The sequence below is a fragment of the Lates calcarifer genome, linkage group LG24 (genome assembly GCF_001640805.2).
Source record: "Lates calcarifer isolate ASB-BC8 linkage group LG24, TLL_Latcal_v3, whole genome shotgun sequence".
Classification (NCBI taxonomy): Eukaryota; Metazoa; Chordata; class Actinopteri; family Centropomidae; genus Lates; species Lates calcarifer.
Genome location: NC_066856.1, coordinates 13,621,871 through 13,649,275, shown reverse-complemented (window position 1 = coordinate 13,649,275; position 27,405 = coordinate 13,621,871). Strand labels below are relative to the sequence as shown.

At 40.5% G+C, this 27,405-nt stretch overlaps 3 protein-coding genes across 3 annotated transcripts in view; 2 read left to right on the top strand and 1 right to left on the bottom strand.

Annotated features, from left to right (window-relative positions):
• Window positions 1-1,581: 1,581 nt before the first annotated feature.
• On the top strand, window positions 1,582-4,700 carry mnx1 (motor neuron and pancreas homeobox 1). Its single transcript, XM_018695365.2, has 3 exons — window positions 1,582-2,232; window positions 2,995-3,155; window positions 3,792-4,700. The coding sequence occupies exons 1-3, from the start codon at window positions 1,728-1,730 to the stop codon at window positions 4,077-4,079; spliced, it is 954 nt and encodes a 317-aa protein (XP_018550881.1). The 5' UTR covers window positions 1,582-1,727; the 3' UTR covers window positions 4,080-4,700.
• A 1,675-nt stretch (window positions 4,701-6,375) lies between these two features.
• Window positions 6,376-13,033, bottom strand: nom1 (nucleolar protein with MIF4G domain 1). Its single transcript, XM_018695359.2, has 11 exons — window positions 11,901-13,033; window positions 11,678-11,790; window positions 11,317-11,512; window positions 10,409-10,732; window positions 10,157-10,267; window positions 9,642-9,812; window positions 9,242-9,363; window positions 8,963-9,095; window positions 7,802-7,933; window positions 7,576-7,685; window positions 6,376-7,148 (listed from the first exon to the last, which is right to left on the bottom strand). The coding sequence occupies exons 1-11, from the start codon at window positions 12,828-12,830 to the stop codon at window positions 6,971-6,973; spliced, it is 2,520 nt and encodes an 839-aa protein (XP_018550875.1). The 5' UTR covers window positions 12,831-13,033; the 3' UTR covers window positions 6,376-6,970.
• Window positions 13,034-13,166: 133 nt separating this feature from the next.
• lmbr1 (limb development membrane protein 1) overlaps window positions 13,167-27,405 on the top strand; it is a 30,971-nt gene continuing 16,732 nt past the window's right edge. The window contains exons 1-9 of the mRNA XM_018695360.2: window positions 13,167-13,347; window positions 16,370-16,442; window positions 17,557-17,596; window positions 18,581-18,720; window positions 19,870-19,973; window positions 26,405-26,531; window positions 26,765-26,833; window positions 26,956-27,020; window positions 27,325-27,397. Of these exons, the coding sequence (XP_018550876.1) occupies window positions 13,285-13,347; window positions 16,370-16,442; window positions 17,557-17,596; window positions 18,581-18,720; window positions 19,870-19,973; window positions 26,405-26,531; window positions 26,765-26,833; window positions 26,956-27,020; window positions 27,325-27,397 (754 nt within the window). The 5' untranslated portion in view covers window positions 13,167-13,284. The remainder of the gene's footprint in view (window positions 13,348-16,369; window positions 16,443-17,556; window positions 17,597-18,580; window positions 18,721-19,869; window positions 19,974-26,404; window positions 26,532-26,764; window positions 26,834-26,955; window positions 27,021-27,324; window positions 27,398-27,405) is intronic.

Below are 27,405 nucleotides of genomic sequence, written 5' to 3'. Positions count from 1 at the left end.
GCTCATGATCATCAAGGTTCACAATTAAATGGCGATCCTTTACTTGAAAACTACCCCGTGACTTGTTGATTTCCCCCGAGCAAATAAACGTCCCAGGAGCGCGGTTCGCTGATGAATTGACAAAAACTAATCAGCTTTATTGGTAGACAGGTTAAGGGCAACGGGGTGTCAATAATTCTCATTTTGACCTCCTCTTCCATTAACTTTAAGTGGCTTATTAGGCCGGAGTCACCAGGAGCCACGGGCCTATTACATCTCTCTCCTCATCACACTTTGAGGGTTTCAATCACAATTCTTTTGCTGCTTGTTGCGCACAGATTGTGCCTAAATTTGACATATTTTGACAGCTGCTAACGTAAAAAAAAATCCAGCTTCCTGTAGTGATATTTTTGATTTAATAAAAAAAACACCAACAGTATTTTCACTATTACAGTAGCTAAAACTACCTTTGCTTTTCAGTGTACGAAAGTCCATGAGCAAAAGTCTAAAATAAAACCTGGTTTGCTGATAACATCATATTAGAAGCAGTGAGGGTGTAACCTGATTAATCTGGTTATACAGCTCCATTATAACACATGTCTCTCTCTCTCCTCTGTGTGTGTGTGTGTGTGTGTGTGTGTGTGTGTGTGTGTGTGTGTGTGTGTGTCACAGTCAGGTTTGTGGGGGGCGACAGACGGAGGTCTTTTACTTCAATTTCCCTGTTGGCCTCTCAGGGTGCCACCGCTCAAGATGTTCATTTTTGCGCACGGTGTCTCTCTGTTTTAAAAGCTTATTTAACAGCTATTTATTTAATTTGCTATCTATATTCAATAAGTGATGGGACCTTACATATCGGCTTACATGGTAGCACTGATATTCAGTTTTGTACTAGGAACAAATACTCCTCCACTATATTTCCATTTAATATTTTATACATGTGATTGTTTTCAGTTTTATATCTTAAAGTCTGACAAAACTCTTCTGCTAAACCTGCTCCCATCCTCAGATGAACCATGAGGCACACAGAAACAAGACAGATCACCTCTGTGACAGCAAGAAAATGTAATAATAATAATAAAAAAGCTGCAGTAGAAATGTCTGGATTTTCATTTGATTACAAGAAAAAGAAAGATTTTGAAAATAAATTTAATGTTACAGAATTGTATATGATTAATAATGTGGTGTGTTTATTTTTATAATAATGTTAGAAAGTCTACTGCAACTGCTCAAAGAGGTGATATACTGTATATATGTATATATACAGATATATAAATAAGCCAGAAATGTGCATCACATTTATACCTATAAAAACGAATAAAATCCTCCTTTAAGATTCCTCATGTTTACTCCATAAACCCTCTGTTAATGAAGTGTATATTACTGTACAGCAAAAAATAACATCCACGTATAGCAGTTGAAAAATTTGTAGAGTTTTTTTTTTTTTTACTACCGTGTGCGTCATTTTCCTACAATAGCAATATTTTATGAAAACAATAACGCACCCAACACGGTGCTTTACAGTGATTAGAGCAGAGAGGCGTTGTTGGGTCCGATACAAATCTTGGGACAGCCCCCTCCCAGACTCCTGCACCAATCACCTCCATCTGACAGGGATTAAGTGTGACACGGAGCTTCTCTCTCACACTCCGGACCACATCATAACTTTTGAGAGGTGGGAAAACGGCGCTGGCTTCTCCTTCGTTTTAACAGCAGCAGCAGAGGCGACGAGGACGTGCACCCGGGCCCAAATGGAGAAATCCAAAAACTTTCGCATTGACGCGCTTTTAGCAGTCGATACACCCAAGGTGCAGACCTCTCCGCTCGCGCTTGTGACTTCCCTGTCCTCCGCCTCCTCCTCCATCCCGCCGCCGTCTGGAAGCGTGGCAGCCCCGGAGCTGACCACCACCAGCGCCGAGTCTTTACGCGCCGAGACGCCGTCCCCGCCGAGGATTTCCACCTGCGGCTTGATTCCTAAACCGGGTTTCCTCAACAGTCCGCACAGCATGGTTGGATTACATCCGCAGAGCACCGCAGGGATCCCCGCACAGGCTCTCTACGGCCATCCCATGTACACCTACTCCGCCGCTGCCCTCACAGGCCAACACCCTGCCCTGTCCTACTCCTATCCACACGGCTCCCATCACCACCACACCAGTGATCCCATCAAACTGACAGCCAGCACCTTCCAGCTGGACCACTGGCTCCGGGTCTCCACGGCCGGGATGATGCTGCCCAAAATGTCTGACTTTAATTGTGAGTAGCTGTTTTAATACAGATTTTCTGTCCTTTTTCTTACTCCAGATAAATATGTATATATTACTATACTAACTGTAGACTTATGATTATTTTACTAATAAACATGATCAAGAAATAGCCCTAAAAATAAAAATAAGGCCTACAAGATGAAGCTTCAACACGGCGTGTGTTGCTGAGCTAAGGACACGGATGTATACTGGCATGGCATTCTTATTCTATTTAATAATAAAGTCGGTTTTGGTTCACTATTTCTCTCAGACATTAAGGTCTGAATGAAGAGGCTGTCAGAGAGTGATGGTTTTTCTGCAGAGGAACTAAAATGGACAGATAATGGACAGTGGGAAAGTAGCAGAGGAGTGTGAAACCCACAGTCGACATGCTGTTTGCTCACCAGATACTGCCTTTTTGTCTCTGCTCGTTTTAACAGATTTGTTCAAAATGGAGGGGCAAACAGCTTCTCTATGGACATATTCATATGTGGACGACCTCTCTGCTTAAACAGGGAGCTCAGACATGTGGAAAATTAGGTTTTATTACACCATAACAACACAGGGCTGGTCATTCTGCTCTCATTTTGAAGTTTGCTTCAGTTTCCCTCACAACATAAACGTTTTTGAAATTTATACTATCATTATTTTATTATCATTTATTGCCATAAACTGGCTGCTGATGTTGACATTATTGGAGCCAGTTTTTGTGTCAGGAATTCCGGTAAAACCTCTTCAAGTGAATGAAATTGACGCTGTTTTCTTCCTGCAGCTCAGGCGCAGTCCAACTTGCTTGGCAAGTGCAGGAGACCCAGAACTGCATTCACAAGCCAGCAGCTGCTGGAGCTGGAGCATCAGTTCAAACTGAATAAGTACCTGTCACGACCGAAGCGCTTTGAAGTGGCCACGTCCCTCATGCTTACAGAAACGCAGGTAGATTATATGTCTGCACACAGCGTTTATATTTAACTGATTTTGCAAATGGGTCACCTCACAAAAAAATGCACAGCAAGTTTTTTGCTTGTTTTTTGAAAAATAAATAAAAATAATAATATTTGTGTAAAAAGAGAAATTATAGTGAAATTTCATTTGTCGTCTCACTCACTTTTCCAGAGGAACAGCCATAAATACACTGGTATCTAATTCTCAATAGAGAATGGCAGTTGACTCATCTCACCTATATCATATTCTTTACTTGATTCAAGGACTTTTGTTTAAAATAAAATAAAATTAAATTAAATTAATCAACATTTTAGACATGTTTTCAGTGTAGGATAATTCTAACACCCAAGATGTCAGTGTCAGGTGGCCTGGTGACCTTTACGCAATCTTTACGCATAATTACGCACAGCTAGATTTCCTATTTTTATGCTGTGTTTTAGTATTGTGGGGGCATTTTGCAGCTTTATCTGAAAGTGACAGGTAATGAAAGGAGACAGAGGGTTATGTGACAAACAAAGTTCCCCGGCTGCTGTTACAGTATCATGCTGGGCCATAGGATGCACTCTCCTAGTGGACAGCACGTATATGCTTAAATCAATTAAACTAAACTATCTGTCCTTACTCCAGGTCAAAATCTGGTTCCAGAACAGACGAATGAAGTGGAAGCGGAGTAAGAAGGCCAAAGAGCAGGCCGCCCAGGAGGCCGAGAAGCAAAAAGGCACCAAGAGCGGCCAGGAGAAATCTGACGGACTCGAACAGTCGGACTATCACAGCAAGACAGACTCAAAAAATGGCAGAATAAGAGACTTCAGGGACAGTGACGACGACGAGGGCGACAATTTCCTGTACAACTCGTCAGACTGCTCCTCGGACGACGAGAGGAATCACGCCAGTGACATAAGTCCGCAGCCTTGAAGCTGAAGAAGAAGAAAAGAGAAGAGGGGCGATCTCCATTTCTAATGACTGTGGGGGATTTTCGCTATAAAATGCAGTTGCATGTAATCCAACCTCTAATCACCTACATGGAATTAATGAGCATTTCTTTTTTGTTATGAAAACAATAACATTTAGGTCAAGAATAATAAATGGCCCTCATGTCATAGGACTAAACAAGCAATAAAAACAGGATATTTCCGTTTTATAAAACACACACTGTAGGAGCATCACTCAGCACTCGGCTATAGGTGAACTGTGACACTGCATGGTTTATATGCAAAACGCTGTAAACTGGCTCAGGACTTCGCAATCTTTCTCTGCTGTGATGGATAATTTCCTCAGCAATAGTCTTTCAATAATATCCTATAGCCCACACAGTCAATGTAGTCTGCTGCCATTTGTCTCATTTTGGCCTCATTTTGTTCTTTGTGGTGTTTTACTTCCGTATAGTGTGTCGTCATATCACGCCGGAAAAAAAATGTTATGTTTATTTTTCTATACTGTATTTATAAAATGGTCATACCAGTGCATGCTAAATTATTGTTTAGCGTCTCTCTTGGTGCAAACAATGTGTAATAAAATGTTTTTATATAAAACGCATTTGGTATTATGGCGCAAGTTTTGTGGTTTAAAATGTATGATTTACGGTGCAGGAGTTTCAGGCTGGATGCGGACAGAGGCTGGTGTTTCTCTCCTTGCTCTGACAGGTGGGGTCATGAGAATTACTGTTAATAGCGCTGTCGAATCCGTGCAAACGTGCAGTGAGAGCAAACAGCAAGTAGGCAGGCAGACGGAGGAAACATTTCACACCACACTAGCAATGGGCTCGTATTAATAAACCTTTTAAACGGCTTGTTAAGCGACAGCTTGGCTGCTCAGGCACTATTTTCAGGGCTGAAATCATTTCAATCTCATTCACAACTCCAGAAATATTTGAAATACTATTTTTACATTTATAAAGACAAATTTAAATGTCACTAAATTATGTTTCTCAAATATGAGCATAACCTGTCTAATTTTATTTTGAAGGGTATTTTAATGATATTTATTGAGGAATACACACGATGTCAGAATATCCCGAGTAGGCACAAGATACACAAGTCCTGTGTCTGATTATAACTGAAAATAACTAATAATGAGAAACAATCAACATAAAACATCTATAACTTGGCATCATGGTTTAAGGCTGGGATCTGTATTGTGCAATAAAAGAAGACTTCCTCAAATGCAAACAAAACATCCAATCAGCATCACTTTCCTACTGCACAAAACATGTATTTATTCAGGCTGCGTTATCAACTGCTATATTGATATCCACTATGATTTTCTTTCAGCCTAGTCTTTTATTTTTTAATCTTGTGATGACATTGGGAAATGTCTACCAATGTGACCGAGCTATAGGGACAATTTAATAACTCACCTGTACACGTTTTTACACTATACATCAGTTACTTTCCAGACAACACACACTCCACACAAAATGGTCTCACCTGTTATCATTGTTTCCACAGTCATCAGCCTTAAACTATAGCAGGGGGTTGACTGATTATGTGCCATTTGTAACAGGATTACTGAGGGATCTGCTGGTTATCTTCAGCTGTTTGCTTTAGCTTTAGCAGACTAAAAAAAATCAAAGTTCAGCTGAGGGTCAAGCACAAGCAGAGTACACCAGGTAAAGCTGATGGCAAATCTGTGGCTCACGGGTGCAGACAATGGCCAGTGTATGGACTGCACAGTGAGCCTATTGATCCCACTATCTCCACATATTCTCAAGTTTATTCTCCCAGTGTTCACCATTGCTCACCAAAAACACCACCACTGCATGTGTGTCCTTGCCTTTATTATCAAGAGACTGAATCATACCTGCAGTTAAAAGACCTCTGTTTCTTCAACGCAAGCTGACTGTGTGGTCTGTGGTCAAGTGGAGGACGTTTCCTCTGGTTGACCTTGGTGGCCCATTCCTGACCTCAGACCGCGCTCCGGCCTTTTAAGATTGATACAGGCCGCACCAATGGAGCTAATTAATTGGAGCAAGTATCAAATGTAACAGAACGACTCTGCTATGCTAACCACGCGGGCGGATACTGGTGTCAGCGAGCAAACAGAAAAGGCTAGACTCAAGGCCTCGGGTCATTTCATCAGGGCATGTAAACACTGAACGAGCGACGCCTCCGTCAACTCTGTTCTCACTGCTCTTGTTTATGTCACACTCAACAGCAGCCAAGTGGAAATATCAACAGAAAATGATAAAAACATACACGTGTTAACTAATCAGTTGTGTTTAAGGCTGAAAAGGACTTTATTATAATGTGCTTTATTCTGTGTAAAAGTGTAAATAGACTCAGTAAAGCCCAGAAGAATGGTTCTAGGTGTTGGAACCTTGTGATATTAACTCTTGCTGTACACTGCCTCCATGAGGGCGGTCTAAGAAAATATATATTAAAGCATAAGAAGAAGAAATAAGGAGTTTTAAGAGAGAAATCAAAGCTTTAGGCAAAATGGCTGTTATTTACTGAGGATTTTATGAAGAATGTGTATCAAATCCATTTCATTAACAAGTATAGGAGCCCTGTCATGGAAAATGTACATTGTTATCAAATTGTGATTAAACATAACCTAAATCTGTTGTAATTTAAAATAATATACACAGTGCTGAGACTGGTGAGTGTTTGAAAACGGCTTTCTTAAAAATTGTCACAGAAAAAAAATATTTACAAGGACTCCCCCCAAAGCAGAAACATTGATTTAATATTAAAATCAGATTTTCTTCTTTCAAAGTAGGTTTGTGTTCTCTGCATTAAGAGGCATTTCACACCAACAAGCCTTCTTCTGTTGCACAGTTCTGTTTGAAAGCATGTCTGTTGTGTGTATTACAGTTTGAGCTTGGCCTCTTTGGCCTCCATGGCTTTAGTAGCGACCTGAGCTCGCTCTGACAGCATTGCTGCTTGCTCAGCTGGTCCCTGTGACTGGGCATTCTTCAGCAGGAAGTGGCTGATGAAAAGCTTCAAGCCCTCCCGCAGCATTCCTAGCTTGGGAATTCCTGAAATCCTGGCGGACGGGAAAACAATGAAGGACATTGATTTTCAGACGTTCGCATAGTTCCGAGCAGTAAAGAGGAGTGGTTTTACAAGGTGTGGACAGCGATAGGTTAACACTGCTAACAGTTAAAATAGACTTTTTAGCCATGTGCCCCAGTGGCAGGTTTGGTCTCCATCATTTTCACTGAAATATGTCAACAATTATTGGAGGGACGGATATGAAATTTTATACAGACATTCATATTCCCAAGAGGTTGAATCCTGAAGACTCTGGTCATCCCCTGAGCTTTTCTTTGCTGCCACTATAAGGTTCACATTTCTGGTTTTGAGTGAAAGGTCTCCATGTGTCCTAAGCAGAACCTCACAGGGCTCCTAGCATGGCTCTCAGATCTATTTTTTAGTCATATTTTGCATTAGTTTAACATGTAGAAACTCACCTTCCAAATATGCTGGTGATGTCCTCAGGCTCAGTTTCTTTTAGTAGTTTCGTCAGCATCTGACGCAAGAAGCGTACTGTGGGCTTATCTAGTTCCCCAAACTCTATTACCTACACAGAAAACCACAGAGGTCACTGTAATTAAAATGATTTATGATTTAATTCACTTTATCGCATCAGATATATCAATGTAATATAGTGAAAGCATCAGCATATGCGTCTCTTACTTTAAGTATGGAGAGTGAGAGGCACTTTGTCTGGAGGAAGTGGGCGACTAGCTGGAGCAGATTGTTAAAGGTGCTGCTGGGAAGGTTGGGCAGCTCCCTGAACTTGTCCCATAAGCTGAACTGGAAAGTCATCTAGGGAAAATACGGGACATAAAATTAAAAGATTGTATGACTGAACTGAATGACACTGAGCACACAGATAATTCTCTTGCCTACACCTTCAGGTAATCCTCTCATCCCGATCCAGTTTACATGTGAAAAGCAAACATTCCCACCAGCCCTGATTTAAGCTCTTTGATGAGGACAATGGTCATCAGTTTCTGATACGGTCCCCACGGTCTACATGGCAGCAAAGTAGGAAGTGTGGTCTCGCCCCCATTGTTTGGAGTCACAGTTTGTGTCAAATAATATGAGAGGTGAGAGGTGTGAGAGACTCCCGCACTGCAGAGGTGAACTGCAGGCCACAGGCAGGTCACACACAGTTTAAGAGACAGGGGGGCCACACACACACACACACACACACACACACACACACACACACACACACACACACACACACACACTCTTTTTTAAGAGCTTCTCATGATAAAATGTAGAGTAACTTATCTAACTTTAAAAACACAAATCCACAACTTGTTTACAGTGACATTACCACACAACCTCCTCGTGGACCATGAACTATGACTTTAAAGGGTTATCATTTACATTTATGTAAGAAATAATGAAAATGCTGCACTTACAAAAATTGTGATGACTAAAGAAAAAAGTAAATAGTTACTTTTCATTAAGGTGAAATTATTATTTCAAGTATCTTTAAAATAAACAGATGTTTGAACAGAGTGTATTAACATATGAACTATTTTACTATTTACTACTATTTGTATTATACTATTTTCTATATATATCCTAATCTTTACTGGTTAAAAGCTAACAATATAATGTGTTTACTTATCAATCAAATTGTCAAGGGAAACTGTTAATTGCATGTACTAATCTGATTGTGTCTGTGGTGGTACTCCATTAAGCTTTTGTGGAACAGTTTATTTAATGATGTAATGTACAGGAGATTTACAGTAGGTTGTGTTTATTTGCAGGGCTGTATGTGAATTAAGTGAGAGTACTACTTTTCATCCTCCTTTTGTTAAGGTTTAGCTGGAGTACCTGAAAGCGACGGTCGTGGGAGCAGAATTTTTCTCCCAGCACAGCGTAGAAAGCGTTAAAGGTTTTCCCCTGCAGGCAGCAGTCCATTAGAACGTGTACAATCTCTCTCTCCTGCTTATCCTTCAGTCCCATCCTTCACACACACAGAACAAATAAAAGGCTTTGAAACACCAACCTTTTAGCTGGGTCACTAGGAACTGAAAAATTACTATGATAAATTTCTTTCTATTCTTGATTAACCAAATTAACATAGTGGTAAAGACATGAGCTATAACAAACCTCAGCAGTTTTTCAAATGCATCCAGGTAATCTTCGCTGGTCATAAGAACACAGAAGATATTTCTCCTCACATCAGTGTTCATCCGCTGTTTCCTAGCCAGCTCAAAGACTTTGGCACTAAACTGAGACAAATAAAACAGTGGAAACAGTTGAATGAGAAATATTGTTATGGTCAAACACACATTCCCATAATGTGGGAGTTTTTCTTACTGTTTTTACTTTTTTATACTTTTTTTCTATAAACCCCTTTTTTAATTTCTTAACTCATTTTACACATGGAAATAATCTAGTTTTGCAGATTAAAAATGAATAAAATCTGAATTTTTAATTTAAATACAATACTGCAAATACCATTAATACTGATGCAATCCTGATATCTTCTGTGGTTCTAGTACTTTACCTGTCCTTCAGCAGTACTCTGTTTTGCAGTTGTGTTCCCTTGTTCACTGATCATGGGCGCTCCGCTCCATGAGGAGCCAACAATCCACCAGCGGCCGACTTGTTCTGCAGCCAGGAGATTATCCAGAGAGACCCTCAGTTTCATGTCGCTGCCTCCTGCACTGCGGTTGATCTGAGTTACACACATTCACCAGTAATCAGTCACAAGTGACACTCGGTAGGCAAACACCAGTTTTAAAATATATTAGGAGGACACCTGCAAGCCTGAAGTTGATAACTGTTAAGACAGCCATACTGATGGTCAGGCTGAAAGCATTAGCAACACTCTGAACCCTGAGTCTGTAAAGGTGGTGCTCTGGAGCCACCTGGTGGTACAGGTGGAAACTACTATAAAAATAGCATCAGTCAGTGCATGAAATCAAATTAGTCCCTGTGAGGTGCATATTTCAAATCTAAATCTATCTCCACTAATGTAGGGAAATAACGATATTTGGTCATCTTGTGAAAATCACTCACCAGAGTCCTCTGCAGCTTCCTCAGTTTCTCCACAGGCTCAGGATCATAGCCTGGGATCTTCCGCATATCATTGTTCTTCAAAGCCAGCATGGTTTCCAACATGAAACGCACCTGAGGGACAAGTTTACACATGATTTAATGTAAGATATGCTTCCAAAATGTACACATAACTGAGAAATCAATTATTGTTTATGAATGTCTGCTAAATTAAAAATAGTTAAAGTAATAATTAAAGTAATAGTAATTCCTTACCCTGGTTTGATCCTGAAACTTCGACCCCAAATCACTGGCCTTGCGTTGGGCTTCAGAGATGAGCTCCTTTAAAGCCAGAGCGTCGTCCTTCCTCAGGGCAAAGCCGACATTTCTCAGCACAAACAGAACTAATTCAATGTCTTTCTCTGTAAATGCTCCCACTAAAAGTTTTAGGATGTCGAAGATGAGAAGGGAATGCACCACCTGGAAGTTGTAGAGGTGAGCTACAATGGCAACCAGGTTGTTGCACTCTTTGCCTTCACCTGGGTTCTTGTACAACTCGTCGAACTTTCGCACAACCGTCTCTAGAAACTGGGCCCCCACCTGGAAAATGATGAAATTTTTCTTGAGATTCATTGTACTGTTCGATAGATGCATGTTAATAACTTGATGATGACATATGATGAATATGAGTTTAATATAAGCCCACGAAGGAATCAGGAAACAGGAAACAGGAATGGTGTTTGCTTCAGAGATACGTCTGTGTCTTATTTTGGAAAATGTCAGCCAGCTGTTGACAGCAGCTAATTTTACTGATGATCCACTGTGTTCTCATTTGGCAGGATGGAGATAACAATGCAATTACACCTCAAGCAAAGGAAACCAAGGTGTTAGATGTCACTTTCCAGTTAATTAAAAGGGCATTAGCTTACAAGTGAGATATGCGAACACAGCTAATCCTTTTGAAAAAAAGCCTCCAATGAATAATCCAAAAGCTTATGCCAATTTCCAAGTCAGTGGTTGCTGTTTATTTCCTCACACACCAAAAGCAGCCTGACTCCTGCTATGGGTGGAGTGGACACTGTAATGGAGATATAGTAAAGGGAAATACATTAAGAAACTAAAAACTGTGTGTTTGTATATGTGCTTATAAACTCAAAAGCAAGTGGTAAAGCGGTAGTCTTTACCTCCAACCCGACAGAGTGATGGAGGATGCTGACCAGCAGGACGTGCTCCATCAGCAGTCTGTCAGGCATCAGGGTCGGGGTGACGCAGGCTGCTAGAAGCACCTCTGTCAGGGTGTCATTCATATCCTTCCTGCTGCAGTTCATGTACAGCTCCTCCAGCTGACTGCTGATAGATGCCATGTTGGGCTCACTCAGCCTGAAGAAGATGGTGAATTATGAGTAAATTATGACTTTTAAAATAATTCAAACAGAACATAAATGAGATCTAATAGGTGATTCCAATACAAAGAGCACATGCATTTGATTTGCCATCCAATGGAAGATTTAATAGATCTGGAAACTGCTGTGGTAAGACTGTTACCTGTTCACCAGGCCTTTCACATTCCTCTTCAGTCTTTCGAGCTCAGCTTTGCGTTTGTCATCTCCAGTGTTTCGGAAGTGAGGTGGCACATATTTACCAGCTGTAGAGGAGACCTAGAAATGGAGGATGTAAACTACAATTAAATCCATTATATGGTATTCAAGATGTCAGTGCTATGACAGGAATGAAACATATATTTCAAGTTTTTTTTGTCTGAACTCACCGTTTCTGACTTGCAGTCTGATGTCTTTGTGTGTACATCTTCTTCAGTTTCCCCCTCTTCATTTTCATCACTCTCATCCATCTCGTCTTGGTCATCCTCCATTTCCTCCTCCTCTGCTTCATCCTCATCAAGCATTTCATCCTCCTCCTCCTCCTCCTCATTTTCATCATCAAATGAAGCCATATCTTCATCGCTGCCCTCACTTGGCATCTTCTCTCCAAGTTCTTCATCCTCATCTGACACCTCAGAGTCATTCTCATCGAGCTTTTCAAAGTTCTGTTTGGCCATGTCCATGTCATCGTCATCATCATACATACCTGCAGCTGATGAGCTGGAGTCAAGCATGCCAAGGATATAATCGAGTCCATCAGCCACAAAGGACTGTGGGAGACTTTTTTTGTTTTTCCTCTTGTTTAATCCCAGGCAGCGCTCTAGCTTCTTTATTTCTCTGTCTTCTTGTTCATTTGCTTCCATGAGCGCCATTTTTCTTGATTCTTGAAGTTTATTAATTTTCTTGCCTTTCTTGGAAGACGAGGGCATTTTAGACTTATCCGATTTTTCTGTAGTAGCACCAGCAGACTGGTTTGAATGATCTTTTGACACTTCTTTCTTGGTTTTCTCGGTTTTCTTCTTCTTCTGCACCTGTGGCTGTTTCTCAGCTGCTATTCCTGAGTTTCCATCAGCACCTGGGGGTACACTGACAGTCTTCTTACCCTCATAATGACTTTTCATTTTGGCTTTTTTCATTTTTCGCTTTTCTTTGCGTAACTCCTTTCTGCTTTTCTTTTTAACAAATCTAACCCCATGGTCATGCTCTTCTTCTTCTGTGCCACTTTTGCTTTTAACAAATTCATCCACCGCCACCATGTATTTCTGTAACACAGCATTTCCCTTCTTCTTTTTGCTGTTTTGCTTCCATTTTCCCTTCATCTCTACAAATTAAACCCGAGATATTGTCTACGAGCTGGATAACGTTAACCTCAACTTGCGATCCTAATATTAGCTTGTTTGGCTAACAAGCTAAAGTTATTATAGTTTAACGTAACCGAAAGAAGCATGCGATGAAAGCTGTTGCCTACTTAAAACAGTTAAATACTTGCACATGTATCTCCATGAGGATAATATTGTTGATGTGACCCACAAACACGTGACTGTTTCTTTCCGGGGCACGTCGGAAAGCTGACGCCTGGTAATGACGTCCTTTATTTGGGGGCGTTTTTTTTATTTTAGCACGGAGCGGGTTTCCTTCTATGTAAACTGTCTTTTAACCAGTCAGGGCAGTTTTTGCAGAGCAAGGAAGGCGTCGGAGTTGTTGGTGTTGATGCCAGTTGTACGAGCTAGCATGTAGTGAATCTGTAGCTTTTTTGTATTTGCAATATGAAGAATGGAAGAAGACGATGTTACTATCAGAGAGCAGAATTTCCACAGCCAAGTTCGAGAGTACATTGTAAGTAACGTACGGAGAAGGCTAGTCGAGGCTAGCTGGCTAACAACGTCCTTTACTGCACAGTAACGTTAACGGAGCTAGCGTTAGCATCAGCTGTCAGTTTGACTCGGCAGAATTTATTAAGCTTGATACTTCAATTTGTGATGTACCCAAAGATGTCATATTTAATGTACGGTGAAGTTCGTGGCCATTTTAAATTAAAAACAACAACTGATCGCGCTAATTAAAGTTAGCTTACGTTAACGTTAGCTACCATTAATTAGTTGATTACAGTAATTTAATTTAGCTAACGTGTTGTTTGGGGATAGTTGAACAAACGTATTAAATACGCCCGGGGTTCACAAGGATGATCTTTATCTGGGACATGGACAAAATGTCCCAGTCCTCAGGAAGCAGTGTCCCTGAATTGTAAAGTTGATACTTTTATCTTGTATGTTTTTATATTATTCCGTTGAGAACCATGAATGTGCCAAGCAAGTCGATGCCTTGAAAACTGCTGTTGCTGATGATCTTCCTTTGCTATAAAAACCATTGTTTTTAGAGTGTCGTGATGTCTAGCCAAACAACTTAAGCTAGAGAGTTCAAGAGGTGACAGTCTGTGACACGTCTTGTTGATTAATCCTGACAGACACTTTTGAAATATAGAAACTATCAGATGTCTTACTAGCAGGCAAGCTCGACATCTCAGCTGTAGCTTGCACATTTTGTCCTGAGCGTCTCTCTTCACCTGGCTCTCAGTATCCCATATCAACATTCATCAACCTAAGATCCCTCTGCATGATGCTCTAATGTCACTGTGTCATTTAACCTTAATGTTTATGGCGAGTCAGACTATGGATTAACCGTGGATTGTTGTTAATGGTTGTTCTTGCTTATTTTACAGTTAGGGTTATTCTTGGTTAAGTTTAAAGTTAGTAAACATCACTCGGTGGTAAGATGGTACGGTCTTATCTCACCTTAAGTGTGCAAAACTGTGTCTTCCACAGTGGGCCCTACGGTAAATAATTGCTGAAGAATGTCATGCTATGTTTACACTGAACACATAAAATCAGGTTACTGAGAATAATCAGGTTAAGGCAGGATAATGTGTCACTAATATACATTTGGTCTGGTCAATAATTACATTATCCCCTGCCACCTCCACACAAAGCTCTAACATCATTATCAGTGTCTCATATGCTGTGTTGAGCAAGTTGAAATTTTTAATGTCTTTGATGTTACAATTGGGAAACAGTCCAATGTGTGCTCCAAACTACAATACATACTTCCAACATCACACTACTCCTTGTATCATTGTCTTACCTTACCCAAGCATCTGAGTGTTTAGGTTTCTTCAGCAGAAAGCTGATTCTCTTTGCCTTTAACTGCGAAGGGAACCCAGATTTCTTGTTTACACCGCTGAAATTACTGCTGAAAGTACCTAATGAGATTACTACGGTGCATGGAACACACTGATCAATACATGCCTACAGGAATATTCAAGAGTCTAGACCTGACGAGACCCCTCTTTAAAAAAATGTAATTAACTGTGCCTCACCTCTAGCTTGAGTTCATATATCAGAAAGGTGTGAATTGCTGTTGCTAAGTTGGTATGGGATGCTTGCAAACTGCCTATAAGAAGTCTGACTTGTTATTACCTGCTGCTTTTCTGTTGCTTAGTCTATGAATTTTTGAGGGAAAACAGAGTAATATCTAGGCTAGAGGCAGTGGTGTTGACTGATGTGCTTGAAACTTGCTGTTATCTCCCTGCAGACTGTTGTGTCTTTGTGTCTGTGCCAGTTTATCAGCTCCGTGCACCTGATTGTGTGTTATTCTGGGTTCGTCCCTTTGTGGACAGAGGTTTTTATTTGAGCCAATGTCATTACCGACTTTGTAGCTCGGAAATTAATATGTGTTTCATTTGGAAGGGGACTGCAAGTGATAAGAAAAACCGTTTTTGCTACAGCTGTCATGTAACACTGTAGAGCTCCCAGATTAACTGGGGAACATTGGTATTTTTCTAAATGTTAGTTTCTCTGTCTGAAATGTACACGGCCTGCCTGATGTCCGGCTGAGTCATCTCATAATCCCAGCTTGGCCATGATGAGTTGTGCAATGTTGACAGGGTGCAAAGTGCTGAAGTGGGAGCTTCTAACATTAGTTATGTCCCAGTCACTGTCACAGTAGAAGGGGAGAATGTGGAACGTGATCTTTCTGTAAGACCATCCAGCTTGTTTTGAGCCTGGGGTTACCTAATAAATTCCCCGCATTAGTAATTTCTGGATCACTTTGCTTGTAGCATTGGCCCAATTAATGTCATCAGGTTTTGGAAAACAGTGATTCATTGCCTTTTTTCCTCATAGTTATTTTTGGGAGGTAAACATCTAAGATAAAAGGTATTCTATAACACCACTGTAGAACATGGAGGACCTGGCAGGCTCAGGTTGAAAAGTGCATATACACTCTGGACTAGATAGTCAAAGCCGAGGTGATCTACTTTCCACAGTTGACACTATACAGTACATCCCCTGTAAAAACTTGTTATGCTGTTTATGTCGTAGAAAATGCATTATAGATGCTAATTTTACACTCAAATTCCATGTATGACATTGAACCTACCTGTTTATTACCATTCAGGCTGTTAGTCATGGGAAAATACTGAGGCCTTGCTGTTCTCACATGACCCGGATCCACGATTTTAGTTCTCATTAGTTTATCACATCAAGCCATTACATCGTGCCTGCCTAATATAACCTTGTACCAATTTGTGTAACTGATTGTGGACTAACGTGAACTCATGCAGACATATAATCTGACAGTACTTCACATGTAAATTGTAACAATTATCTTTGCTATAATAAACACTTTTTAGGGCCTGTAAAATGACTCTTGAGGCTCAACAATCCCGTAGTCTATGGTATGGGACATAACAAGAAATGGAGTGCAGATGATACTGGATACTGTACTATCATTAACTACTTGCTGATGTGCTGATTCATCTTATAGTAAATCCCACGCTAAGATTCTTATGTTGTCGTTCCAGATTTGTTTCCTCCTGTTTGCAGTCCTCTACATCGTGTCCTACTGCATTATAACCAGATACAAGAGGAAGAGTGGTAAGTGTTTTTGTAGAATATGATCTCTCACTCCATGGGAATGTGAATCCGCATGTGACCATCATACGTCTTAAAGCATCACTTTTAACACGAATGCAGCAGAAATGTGTTTATGGTTGAACCATTTTCACAGCTAACATTGTAGAAGTTTATCATCTCTGTTTATGCTGTGTTTTTGCACACAGACAGAGTCCTTCATTGTGTTTAGACTAAAAGGAAGTCAATTCCAAGAGGGCGTTAGGTGTATGTGTGAGAGACCACACCCTTGCCTGTAGAACAATTTGCCACAGTGTGAGCTCTGTATCAGTGTAAACTGTAACCACCCCAAATAGCTTTTAGGGCTGTGGCAGCATGAATACAATTTCTCACATTATAACAATCAGGCTAATTCTGACATAACCTGTCCTGTGGAATGATAATCACAAAGACAAAGACTCTAAGGAAGTGAGACATTTAGTAAGGACTCAAGGAGAAGGATGTGTCCTGCCCTTCTGGAATGTCTTTCATACAGTTTTTGATCCTTTGAACCAAGTTATAAAGGAGAAAACAGAGGAAAACAAGAAGGCCAGGGCAGGCATTATGAACTGTATCCTATTTTCCCAGGACAAATATAGTATGTCCAGGTCACCTGGGCTTCCCTTGTCTCATTTTGAAAGTAGACCACTTTGCACCACAAATTCCTTCTGGAGTTTTGTACAGTAGAAATCTAGGCTGCTCCTGTTCTTACACCTTGGTTGTATGGGTCTTGGTTATTTTATTTTATTTTATTTTTTACTTTTTTTTGTTGTAAAAGTTTTATGAAAGCTTTTTAAGGACTGAGTTACTTACATATAACTGTCATGTTAGAAGTACACTGTTTTGAGAACAGTTACAGATGCATGTCTCAAATCTTAACCTGCTTTGCTCCTGCATTTGCACTACCACTGTTAATGTAATAAATGTCGGTATCAGCCGATCAGTATGTGCCTAATAAAAAAAAAAAAAAATCCAATGTTATGTTCTTCTAATTTCTGTCTTAAGTATGATGTGACGTTTATAAATGTGGACCTTATACCGCTAATCAGCCTACTCACTGTCCCACCTTCTGACTAAAGTGATTGGTTTTCTTTTTCAGATGACCATGAGGATGAAGATGCTGTTGTTAACAGAATATCGTGAGTGAATCTGGTTTAAGTGTATCCGTTTTAATATGACAATGTAATTCAGAAAATTTGCAAGCACTGTTTAGTTAAGTAACTTTTCAGACTAACTAGTCACTTAATTTTCTGTTTGTTTTTATTCAAGTGAACATATATAAGCAAATATAAGTAAAAAGTCACATGCTTGAAGAAGGAAAATCAGATTAACTGACAATGCAGATAATCATTAGATGGAGCTCTGTTACTAATATTTGATTAAATAAATTGAAAAGGTGTGGCACTAACTCACTGATTAACACTAATTCTCTCAATGTGTTACTTAAGCTAGAACAGTGGTCAAGTATCACATATCTCTCAGTCTAGAATTACACATCACACTCAAGGATGTTTGTTGTAGCCACCTGCATCCTGCCTCTCTGAGTTCAGCTGAGGAGAACGGTACTCGAGGCGCAGCAAAACAATGGAAAGCTTTTCAGATTAATGAGCTTCTTTAGCAATATGGTGACGTGGTGACTTTTGCTGTCCCACTGAGGACCACTGAGCAGATGGTCACTCCCCTGGGCCCAATCTGGAAACCTACTGCCCAGGAATCTGCACAGCCAGCCCATGTCTTTTGTTTCACAACTGGGGCAGGAGGTGGATAAAGTGAGGAGTAGGATGATTGAAAGGATAGATTGACAATGAGCCCACTGGCAGTTAAATCTAGTGCTACTTAAGTGGTCACTAAATAAGTTAATTCCTCACTCGCTTTTGCTTATTAATTCCTGTCACACTGTAAACCTTTTATAATATAACAAATAATCCAAAATTAATCCTCCAGTAACCAAGTAACCAAGCGTGTAACATATAATCGGATTTGAAAAAGAAGAAACTGTGTTATTACTTTGTTGTGATACTGCATGTGTGAGCCCTAACACTTGTGTGTGTGTGTGTGTGTGTGTCTGTGTTTTTGTCTGTTTGTGTGTGTGTGTGTGTGTGTGTGTTTGATTCCATTTGCAGATTGTACTTGTGCACCTTCACCCTGGCAGTGTCGGGTGGTGCCGTCTTCCTACTGCCTTTCTCAATCATTAGTAACGAGATCCTCCTCTCCTTCCCCAAAAACTATTACATTCAGTGGCTCAATGGCTCCCTCATTCACGGTCAGTAGATCACACAGTTCATGTGTCTTTTTAGTTTAATCAACTAATTTACTCTCCTTTTCTCATCTCTTATAATAAAATAATTTTGCTCTTCAGAGAAAGTAAATATCCTCTTAACATATTTGGAATAACATTCCAATTGTGCCAATTGTGATGGACTATGTGGTTCCCACATAAATGTTGTTTTAAGAAACAGTTTATTTTATAATTTAATATTGGTTTTTTTTTTATTTTAAAAAACTGCAAATAGTTCATTAGGAAACATTTGGAAAGCTAACCCTAACACTTCTCAGATTGGTTTTCCAACCATATAATTAATTTAAAAATTAAAAATTAACATTTGAGCCCCTAATATAGTATGAATTTAGGGGCCTTTTAACTACTAATCTGATTTGAGAGTTTGAACACCCAAGTCAGTAATAATTTCTTTAAATCCAATTTCAGTTTGTGCTCTAACACTATATAAAACATAACAGAAGTTATTCTAAACAGGACAATCCACTGTTTCAGCTTAAAGTAGTTTTTAAAAACTACCACAATATAGATTTATAAACTCCCAAAACATACTACAAATCTGGGTATATTTGAATTATAAGAAATAATAAGACATGCTAACATGCAGAGACTTTTTGCTCCATAGTCAAAGCATTTAAATGCCACTAAACATTTTTAGGAACATGTAAAACACAAAAAGGAAGATAAAACATATTGAAACATGACTGAACATTATGATACAATTCTCTTAATAGCGCTGAAATAATATGGATTTGAATTCTGCAGACACTTGTAGAATGAGTGCAAGTTGTGATTAGGGCAAATCATGTGTACACTGTTTGCACCACATATCAGATGATATGTGCTTTGTTCTATCTCACAATCAGCCATTAACGGAACTATGTTGTTAAGGCTGTTGGGAGTCTCAACATCCACCAGGGGGCATTACAGTCCATGACTTGGACATTGCCAAGAAAACGCTTGTCAAGTAAAACCCTCTGCTACCACCTTGCCCTGCAACTACTGTATAATAATATTCAAGGGAAGGTAGTCTATTTGTGGCCCTGAACCTGAAAAATATGTCACATAAAAAAACTGATGGTTTCTTTATCTTCATCTTTATGTCTACACTCTCATATGTTTGGTTTTTTGCAGGTCTGTGGAACCTGGTTTCACTGTTCTCCAACCTTTGCCTGTTTGTTCTGATGCCCTTTGCTTATTTCTTCTTGGAGTCTGAGGGATTTGCGGGATCTAAAAAGGTACATTACCTCAACTGTTAGTCATGGTATTTATATGTATCAGTTTTAGTTTTGTTTATTTTCTTTGTGTTCAGCATGTTTACCAACTATCATCAAAAAAGCATTAGAAATGGAATATGAATAAATGAATACTGCAATAATGCAAAATGTAAAAACTAAGGCCTAAAAAACTAGAAAGCTTTGAAATGGAAAATGAAGAATCCTGTTAATTCTTTGTCTTTTTTCCTGTTGACATATTTGAATGCTTTGTTATCCATGCAAAGGGTTCCCTGTCAACAGTCAAAGCAGCAGCAGCAGGTGCCTAGTCCTTGTCCTCTCCCTGACTCACACCACTGACCGTAACTGCCACCGCAGAAAGCTCATTAACCATGAAAGTCTGAATCTGGTCTTCGCCCAGCGCCACATCCTGACAAACCCTTCCAATAAGGCCATAGGCTGCAAACGCTTCAACACTGCTGCATCGGCCCCACTGATTTAAAGCCTGATTCCTTGTCACCCCCTCCCCAGCCCCCTAAAATAAAACTTCAAAAGGACAGGCTAATAATCGAGTTGTAAGGCTCAGCGAACTTCCTCGTTTAATTGATTACCCCCAAAAAAAGAGGCTGGGGGCTCGTGTTCCAAAAGTCCATAAAGTCGCAGCAACATGACAGCACAATAGAGCCTCGCAAAATGGAGGGGGAAAGATTTACTTTTAATACACCTCTATCCTGTGTCACAGTTTGAAACCTCTCTGGTTTATGTCCCTCCTGGCAAAAGCACATAAAAATTAGTCTGTACTGTAGTGTATAGCCAGTTCTTTTCTTCCTCAGCCCCACTAATTTGTTTCGGTTGGATTTCTTAAACAGAGGGCAGGCCCTGATGTGTAGGCAGCAGGATAAGGGCCTCTTTCACATTTCTCCTTTTTGTTCTTTTTCATTTTAGTGAGACTGTTTCTTGCTACTGATGTTCCATAAATTTGCTCAGAGGAAGCACTGTTCAGTGTTGAGCTGCACGTCCAGGTATATGTTGTGTGTGTGCTAAGGAAGGGGTGGAGGTGACACTCCTGTTGCACCTAAAAAAAAACCTGAGCTGCCTGCAGAGTCAATCATGCGGTCCAACAGCCAGGGGAATGTAAAACACAGATCCGAGTTTTTATAATGTGATATTATCCCTCTCCCCAATAACAGCATTAGACCACAATGTCATAAGGTTTTATGTGGCATTTTAACCTCCTGGGCTAATGTTATGGCACTTCGAGGTCCTTTTGACTGCGGAAATGAAGTGAATGATGAATTTCACTACTAACTTTGTAAGTCAGCCTTTTCATGTGGCTGTGTTTATTTTTGACGATGTACTAAAAGACGCCACCAGAATAAAGATGGAAATGTGGATGTTTTTTTTTCTTAATGTTAACTGTTCAGCTCTTCAGAGGCTCTGTCACCTCAATGATTAATAGTTTAACAAATTGTCCAAATTGTGGATGAATCAGAGTGACTTAGGGTCTTGATGTCAGATGTTATGATCTTAGCTTTATTTGCTGCTGTAAAATGTCTCCCACTTTACTGCTGTGTTCTGAAATCTTTACAGAAGAGCTGCATCACTGAGGCCACTAAAGGTCCCTGTGTAGTTCAGGTCTTTAATTTCTGATCATGTGTAAGAAACCTCTGTGCTATGGTGCATTTGTGCCTTTGCAGCTTGCATATATAGCAGTATTCTTAATAAAGTACTTATTGTTGTTGGGAGGTTTTGAGTGCATAGTGATGGATATAAATGCATCCACTTTTGAGGCTTTTTATGTCCTTTACATGTCACTTATCTGCTATGTTGTCTCCACACCACCAGTAGATGGCATTATATTGATGAGAGCCATCTGTGTTATCCTTATTGAGGTGATCACTGTGGTCTGACAGACTGTGAAGACATCAACACAAGCCTTTGATTTCTATTTATATCAAGGCACTTAAATCAGCACAATAATTATAAATGAGGAGTATGATATCTTGAAGCTAAATTTACTCAAAAATTAGATCAAGGTAAAAAAGTTTTAACTGACAACTTCCTGGTCTATCTCTAGTGAGGTATAATCTTACTTTCTTAGCACTAATGATTAGATGTTTATTATCTCTAGCTAAATTATTGTACATTTAGTATGATGAAAAGTATACAAAATTTCCAATAAGTTTTAATGTCTGTGGTTTTTTTCTAAACATAGGTTTTTGCATGAAGAAGTTGTGTAAAGTATGGCTTTGCAGTGAATAGTCTTTTGGCTTTACCCACAGTATTGAAATGTGTTTGATCCTGAAACGAGTTGGAACGAGTCTGACCCCCTGACTGACCCAGCAAAGGGCCAACAGGTTTCATCTGGTAGTTAAAGAAACTCCTCATCAATCTCATCCTAAGCCCTAACCCGCCGATGATGAGAAGTGTGTTTATTGTGGAGGGAGAGGAGGGGAGGGTGTGGGAGGGGGGAGAGCGAGAGAGAGAGAGAGAGAGAGAAAACGTCTCGCCGAGCAAACCCGCGTGGTGTTACTAAGATACTCCTCTTTGTTGGCGCTCCACAATGGGGGCCTGGATATTTATTTCAAATCTCCTGCACATGCAGACATTTTTCCCAGGCCTTCTTTCGGGCAGGGCCAGCCGGAGAATATAAAGTGGTGTTTACATACCTTCCTTTAAGGTCACAATGTCTCCCTAAAGCTGCCTGTTACAATGTTCGTTACCATGGCAACATATTAGTTCGAGCTGGGAATTTAAAAAAGAACAAGCGAGTTGCTCAGGATTTTTTTCCCTCCTCTCGTGACTCAGTTTTTCTAAACTAAGCAATAAGTTCTGAAACTTAACTGATTCTGTACCAGATTTTTAATTGTTTTTGCTGATTTAAAATAAGACGTCTTCTGCTGTATGTGTGGCCTGAGTTACTTGAACACTTTAAAAAGGAGTATAAGTATAGTATAAGTAGAGTATTATGTTGAAAGGTGGCTAGTACTTGGTGCTAACTTTTCTGTAATCCAAACATGCTGTCATCACTGTAGGATGGCAAATAAAACTGCACTGATAACTTGAAACCAGCATGGATACAGAATGGTCTTTTCGGAGAGTTTGAATTCATATCACACTGTTACTAAAGTACAACTTGATGACTGTTATTTTTTCTGCCAACCCCGCCACACACACACACACACACACACACGCCCACACCCCGGTTTGAACAATACGACGTGATGCCGATCATTTTCCATGCTCTCGTGTCATAGGGGCTTTATTAAGAGGTCTTATTAAGAGTCTTTAGAAGTTCATTCTGCAGCTTTACAGGGAAGTGTCCCTCTCCTCTGCTTTCTGTCTCTGACACGGTCACTGCGCTGTGGCCAACTGGTTGAAGGATACACTAATAAGGTCCTGGGCATCTGGCATGTCTTTAGCAAAGAGGGCAGTCCTTTTTGCTGGGGAGCAAAAAAAAAGGACCCAGCCCCCTCCCTCGCTTATTACACTCTTGGCCCTTGTTCCACACGTCCCTGACAGTGAGCAGAAGGATGGTCCGCGGGATGATCTCTGCCACTGCCTGCTGACCTGCTAAGGATTGATGGCAGCAACTAGGAAGCTCCCGCACCACCTAACTCTCTTCCCTTCCCAAGCATCATCCCTCACTCTCTCTCACACTTGTCCACTATTGCATTCGGCTTCCAGAGGTGAACTCTCTGCTGGATTCACCAGTCGAAGCACTACATCAAAGACGGTGGCAGATTGTGCTTTAGTTTTTCTGCAGCACAGGCTAGGCGAAAAAGCTTGTGAACTGTTTCCAAGCCCTCTGCGGCTTTTGTGTAATTGGGTGGATTTGGAGGTTGCTTTACTTGGCTGCTTGTCTGTCTGTCTGTCTGTCTGTCTGTCTGTCTGTCTGTGTGCGGGTATTTGAATTAATGCATGTTTGTTTGGTAGTGCATATGAAGCGGTAGCTTTTCCTCTCTGGCCACTACATGCATTTCTTGGAAGTCTCTCCAGTCTTGTACAACATAGATGCAGTTAACCAGCCCCTCACTCGATGTCAGTGTGAGGATTGGGGGATGCTGAATATTTCAGAGCTGCTATATTTAGAGGTAGTTACACATTTAGAATGGCAAGAATAGAAACTTTCAGCGGGCGTTCTGAATGCCAAGGCACAGGTCTTTTTCTTTTTTCCCTTCCTTCACCAGTTGACAGTTTTATCTTTGATCAGTGATGATGGCTTAGTTGGATTTTCCTATTTTTAAACCATATTTTTTGTCAAAGCACACATTTGCCCCTCTGTACCTTTTGTGATGATGAACAAAGGACTCAGTTTTCCCTTGCAAGAATAGGTAAGGATAAACAGAACTTTCAATGTGCAATGTCATGCATGTGGATGGATCAATGAAACTAATCAGGCCTCTTGGTTCAGCGTCCTTTTTCTCCTGTACGGTCAAATCAAGTCTTGACAGTGTGGATTGTTCTTTCAGCATGGCAGGAACTGGGGATGATAGTAAGGGAGGTGACAAGCATTGCCTTTGCCCTAAATGATCTGAATGGGTAATGATTTGAGTCTTATAAATGATTGAGAGACCTATCTAAAGGGAATACACCTTCAGCATGGCATGGGCAGCTTGTTAAGGTGGACTGGTGCGCTTGAGCACACGCGCGTCCTGCCTGCGGCTTCTGCTTGTCCTGATGCATCCTTAAGAGAGCGCGTGTGGGACGTGGCTGAAGTCCCTGAAAGCATTCCTCCCTCACCTCTCTTACCTCAGGGGAATGAGATGCGCTCAGACGTTGACTCCTCTCCTCTATTAGTCTCTCTCTGTTGTTCTCTCTCTCTATTTCTTTCTATCGCTCTCCATCTTCCGCTTTTTTTTCTCTTTGATTTAATTTGCAGTGTTGAGCATTCTCCCCACTGCCCAGTTGAGTTGGGCTGTGAGATGGTTGATTGCTCCATCCATCTAGTGTACACAGCGAATGTGAGTGTGTACAAAAGAGCATGCGGCAGTCAGCAAAATGAATGTCTATATCAGATTTGAGGCTTTATTTCTAGTGTATTGATCCTCATTATTGTCATCATGGAAGAATGGCACATATACCTACATGGTTCCCTTAAGATATGCTATCTCTGTAATGTGTTTATCGAAGTAATATTTTAATCATAACATATTTGATATTTTAGGTTGATTTCAAGTTGACTAAAGGCTCTATAAGGCCCCGCTTACCCTCTCTAAGGTTACCTGTCGAGTGGCTGCAGTGTCCACCTTGGCCACACTGGGGCACTCCAGACCCTGCCCGCTTTCCTCTCTGTTGTGCTAGAAAATTCTACACTCAATCACTGAGGCTTTTCTTGAATATCACCATAAGAGGAGGCGAGAGGCATGCACATAACAAGTGACTGCTTATAGCGAAAGGATGCTATGGAAAGGATTTTCAACCCATGACAATGAATGGAATGATCTTAAATCCCTGTATCAATATAAAAAGTCTGCACTTAACAGTGACCTAAATTGTAATACCAACACTAAAGGACAGGTAGTTTAAACTGTGTTGGGGAACAAAAAAAGTAAGCTCTGTCTGTTTTAATCTGCAGAATTAAAACCATTTCCATTCTATAAAGTGGCTTCATGATTAACAGGGGAACTTTCAAAGAGAGACCCCCTTCATGTACCTGTTGGCAAATACTGAACAGCAACCGCACAGCCATTATGTTAGCTGGTAACAAATTGCTCATATGTACCTAATTTAAGCAGTGCTCCAAAAGCAGAGAGCCCTTGTTATCCCATGCCTGGTAGCCGACCTGACATGTGCATGAGAGCGCCTATCTATCTTACAGTGCTAGACGGCTCGGCTCTCCAGCAGGGCGGGAAATGGAAACTGTGTGAACAGGTAGAAGAGGACTTTATTAACCACTCAGCAGTTTGTGACCCGGAAAACCCAAATTACCCCAAAACCCTCTTGTCTGCCCGGCCCGGGACATGATCGTGGTGCTAAGGGAGCTCCTAATCAGCCCCAGATGGGAGGCCTGCTCTTGATCGCAGACAGTAGCTGACCCAGCCAGGCTTCGTGCTCCTTACAGCACCCCGGCACCCCCTCCTCTTTTTAATTTCACCTCTGCCACCACCAGACCCACTTTATAGACCTCAATATGTGTGTATAAAAGAGCTGTTTTACACAGAAATTTGTGGGAGCGTTTATGTCATGTTTGTGTGCTGTGAATGGAAATGATGCTGTTTAGTATAAGCGAGGCAGGATGGAGTGAAGAGGGAGATGTCTAGAAAAATTTCGCTTATTTGGTGTTTAAAAAATATATACAAAATATAAGAAATACTCAGTGCAATGAACATTAGTTTGATTAATGAGTTTTTTGATGCTATTGTGTGGTAATATAAAAATCTTTGTGTCTGTTGTGATACTGATTTTAACTGTACCAGCTACATCTAAACTGATTTCTTTCTTTTCACTGTTAGGGCATTAAGGCACGTATTCTGGAGACCTTTGTGATGCTCTTCCTGCTGGCTTTGCTCATCCTGGGCATTGTGTGGGTGGCATCAGCGCTCATTGACAATGATGCAGCCAGTATGGAGTCACTATACGGTACTTTTTTAAAGGATTCTGTGTCATTTATTCCAGTAAATCTTTCTGATGATTTAGGAAATGCAGTTTTTGCCTTTTACAGAGTGTGAGATGAGAAGATTTATACCCTGCATTAACTATAAAGCTTGAGCTGCAAGTTGATTAGTTTATCTCGGCATTAAAACTGGAATCAGGGGATCTGTTGAACTTTTGTAGTGTATATTTTACTAAGCTGATGTATTTTTTTCCTGTAGATCTTTGGGAATTCTATTTACCATACCTCTACTCCTGTATATCTCTGATGGGAGGACTGCTCTTACTAAGTAAGCCATTTAACTTAATCCCACACACACTGAAGCAAACAGAATATCCTAGCTGTTCTGGTGTTCACCTGATTGTGATTAAACATGCAAGCCAATCACACTTTTTTCTGTCTGCTATGTAGTGTGTACTCCTGTGGGATTGTCCAGAATGTTCACCGTCATGGGCCAGTTACTAGTGAAGCCAACAGTAAGTTACTGTTTGGATGAAATATTTAAATGTAAATGGTTAGGTCAGTAGAAAAAGTTTGGTAGTTTAAATTCATTTTTTAAACACAAGCCTCTCTTTGAAAGACCAGTTGAACTTGAACAGATCAGCTCAGACTTGAACCCTCCTCCCTGAACGATGTCCATCTTAGTCGGCCATTTACATTCGCGACAGAGGACTACAAATACATCACCAACTCATCCTCCCATCTGCCATCTCTCCAGTCCCACTTTGGGCCTAATTATAACCCATTTCATCTCTTCCTCCTCTGCTCCCTCCCCTTCAGATCCTGGAGGACCTGGATGAGCAGATTTACTGCATCCATTTGCAGGAGGAAGCCCTTCAGAGGAGATTAAACGGTACGTCT